Raw genomic sequence first — 3,580 nt, 5'->3', positions numbered from 1 at the left:
AGCATATCATATGTGCTCTATAACAACATTTCACTATAGCAGCCACAATATTGTCCAAAATGACATTGTTATTATTACAAATAAGTATGGTTGTAGTTTGAAATCTGTAAGTCTAATGTTTTCCACTGTTCAAGCCTCAATGTATCTGCCGTTCATGATATCAGCTGATTACATGCTCTTCAAATATAGAATACGGTCCCGGAAAGCAATGGCCATAAGGTGGAGAGATTATGATGGCTAAGAAACAGAGATTTCTGGGGAATTGAGGAAATTGACATCAAAAGTTATTTCAGTAACTGCATTTGGTGGTAATGACTTTAAGAGGGCAGCTTTTATCGCCATCTTAAAGTTGTCACACTTCTTGTACACACTCGTTCTTAAAGGAAAAATGTAACAAGATGCTCCTTTTTTTTGGTTTTTGCTGTAAGAGAAGTCTACTAGTAATGTTTGCATACTGAGATAACTATCAAAGAGGGATGGTAAGAGAAAAAAGCCTTTCATTTGTATAGCTTGAAATATTTGCCCATAGAAGAGAAGCATGATAAAAATAATGAATATCCTCATATTTTCCTTCAAGCCAGAAAGAATGAGAATGAGATCCTAAGTTTCAAAGTTGTGATTCACATCATATAACATATACATGACTAAGTGGAAATACAACAAAAACAAAAAATAACCATCGCAACCATTTCGAGAACAAGGAGGAAAATGTATCTGACAAAGCAAACAGTTGACCAAACTACAAGAGACCCTAAAAAGACTAATGCATAAACACCACATAAGATATTAACCCGATCGAAGTTTCATCGGATGATTCCGAGAGGTGTAAAATACACAACGGAATAGAGGGAGGTGAGTGCAAAAATATTCAAGAAAAGATAAAGAGAGAAGAATCTTCGGGAATTTGAGATCCATTTTGTAGGTCAGTTGGTGAACTAGAGTACTTGTAAGCTGCGCAATTTCCCCTACATAGTCGCATATAGTTCAGTAGCTGGACTAGAGTAATTACAAGCTCTGCAATTTCCCCTACAAAGACACATTGTGCCCAGGAACTTTGCAAAAGCACATGTGGAAGTGCATCCATTCCTAAAGTTCTTTTTCTCTCCAGTTTGACGCTATGCACATTTGTGTATGAGGGAGGGAGCTACTTTAACAGCAAACGAGCACTTCTCTTTCTGCCTTCAATCAGAAATTGCAGCATAATTAAAGCTAGTAAAAGGTACAATAACTTCTGTAAACACTCTTAACAAAGTAGATAATACCTCTTCATTCAATGTCTAGCATGCCCAACAGTGGATAACTGGTGTCAGCAGATCCAAGAAGAGGAATATACTCCGATCCTCTTACATGAACACTAAAACAAGCTGCAGAACAATCAGTTGCATAAGAGATGCGCCTCAAGTTTTTCCCAGATTCTATCCACTTTGTCCAAAACTAAATACAGATATTGACTGCACAGTTTCAAGCTAAAACAATAAATTAATCGCAAATATATTGTTTCAAAATATGATGCTTTTTGAAAGTAAATATCCAATAAAAACTGCAGGAAACACCAAAGTAAAATAAGAAATGTCAAGTACCCTTTTCAGGATCCAGATGGAACCTGAATACCCGACTACCTGATGCAACAAAAAAATTGAATATATTATTCAAATGTAATTAGTCAGTGTGTCAAACATTGAACAAGAACTTAAGTTATAGTAGCTCCTACACATTCTTGTAGTTACTATACGTGGAACACCCAGGTGAATCACATACGAGAATGATTTAAATTATTCAGCAGCCAGAGCACATACATATTTTGAATAACGATTTCTTTCCTGTGCATCCAATTAAAAGCTTTTGAATATATCCAGTTTGAAATGAACAAACCACTGAGACTGGAAACAAAAAATTATTGCCTAACAGAACCCTCAGACCCGATCTCATCTCACAAGTTGTTTAAAAACAGCTTTGTTTACACTGTGCTAATGCAATATTTAAGTGGTTAGGTTAGAACTAAGGTACAAAGAGAAAGAAACTGGTTGTACAGAACAGCTGAAGACTATACCATTTTCTATCTTCATTACACTCTGGAGCATTGTTTCCATTTTCTGTTTCATGTCTGAACTATCATCCATCTCCGGGGCAATAAGAGTAAGGTTCCTGTAAATTTCACGCACAAAACTGCAGATCTTCTCAGCAAAATCAAGTTCCCCTTCAGAAATTCGACCGATTGCTAACCTCATTAATTCTCCTGTCAAGTCCGCAAGCTAAAGGGCAATATTTGAAAAATTTAGCAATATGGCAATATTTCTTACTTGGGAAAAAGTAGACAACTTAGCATTGCTTAACTTGAAAAAATACAAACAGATGATACACTTACCCCTAACATATAGTCTAAGATGTTAATCTGCAAAGGTTCAACAGAAGGATCACTTAATGGGAGCAAGGTCGCATTTATCTCATCAAGAGTTAATAGAGTCCCTGTCTTACAGAAATTACAAAGCGTTGCAGCTTCAACATATTCTTGGACCTATAAGTTGGAAGAGCTACAAGCTAAGTCAAATTAGAATATTTACGAGTCTTTAGAAGTAAAATAAGACCAACTGACCCACCCCAGGTGAATATGCTCGTCTTAGCTTCCAGAAATCAGTCCCTTGTAGTTCCTTTACTAGCCGGGACAAATATTGATCAGTTACAGCTTTCAGATCGTTTACTGCTTTATCCAGAACTTCCTCTTTGTTCTGCTTGCTCATTCTGTTAGTGAAGAAGGGAAGAAAAAGAAACTAAGATAATCTTTCACCTTACATAAAATTCAACTAAGTGGAGCAAATGAAGATAAATAGCTATCCAACATTTGACACTTCTTGACTGCATGAGTTCAATAAGCATAAATAGGAATTGTGCTGGTACTGGCATACTACATACACATCGAGAAACAAGCATCAGTTTCGAACATGTTGTTCAAGTGAATAACTGCCTTGAAGAAGATAAGATTTCAAGCCATAATTAACAGCAGCAATGCATGGATCCAGGGATACTGAAGACCACATACAGCCATCTATACAGTGCATATATGATATAACAAGGGGACCCATATACTATAAAACATTAAAAAAAATAGTGCATCACCAGATCCCCAAGAAAATTCAAGGGCAGTGACAGATTTGATACCTGTGCACTTGAAAAATAACCTTCTTGCTATTCATAGTAATATCACGACTAGCTTTCACTACCCTTTCCCGTTTATCATTCTGCATCATACACAAAACAAAATTCATATATCACAATTCCACAGAAACTTTGATGCTTCTAGACTCAAGAGTGACCTTTATCCATCATCAACTTCTTTAAAGCTAAATAGCTACAATTAGCTAACACAAGAACTTTATTCTGAAACTAGCAAGAACCTTCTCTCTCAAACAAGAAGTTCTTTGGAGAGAAAATAAGTGCTTCGGGAGAGTAACAGAAGTTATTTTTCATAAGCTAAATTTTTTTTTTTTCCTAATACTTCTTTAAAAAGCACTTTTGAGAAAAATACACTTTAAAACACTTTTAAAAAGCTTGGTCAAAAACTTATTGTTGCTCAAAAGTGTCT

The 3,580-nt window shown here is 35.7% G+C and overlaps 1 protein-coding gene across 9 annotated transcripts in view; it reads right to left on the bottom strand.

Moving 5' to 3' along the window:
* Window positions 1-539: 539 nt before the first annotated feature.
* LOC107870615 (translin-associated protein X) overlaps window positions 540-3,580 on the bottom strand; it is a 10,036-nt gene continuing 6,995 nt past the window's right edge. For 2 of the 9 annotated variants that reach the window (XM_016717193.2, XM_016717197.2), the window contains exons 3-9: window positions 3,157-3,236; window positions 2,598-2,739; window positions 2,366-2,515; window positions 2,051-2,252; window positions 1,581-1,619; window positions 1,263-1,364; window positions 540-1,179 (exon numbers count right to left, since the gene is read on the bottom strand). In XM_016717193.2, coding sequence (XP_016572679.2) covers window positions 1,267-1,364; window positions 1,581-1,619; window positions 2,051-2,252; window positions 2,366-2,515; window positions 2,598-2,739; window positions 3,157-3,236 — 711 coding nt within the window. In that variant the 3' untranslated portion in view covers window positions 540-1,179; window positions 1,263-1,266. Of the gene's footprint in view, window positions 1,180-1,262; window positions 1,452-1,580; window positions 1,620-2,050; window positions 2,253-2,365; window positions 2,516-2,597; window positions 2,740-3,156; window positions 3,237-3,580 lie in introns of all 9 variants that reach the window. The other 7 variants (XR_007055841.1, XR_007055842.1, XM_016717194.2 and 4 more) reach the window with 7 other exon arrangements.

The sequence above is a fragment of the Capsicum annuum genome, chromosome 5, assembly GCF_002878395.1.
Source record: "Capsicum annuum cultivar UCD-10X-F1 chromosome 5, UCD10Xv1.1, whole genome shotgun sequence".
NCBI lineage: Eukaryota > Viridiplantae > Streptophyta > Magnoliopsida > Solanales > Solanaceae > Capsicum > Capsicum annuum.
The sequence above is the reverse complement of the archived record's forward strand: the minus strand, read 5'-3'. Positions and strand labels throughout refer to the sequence as shown.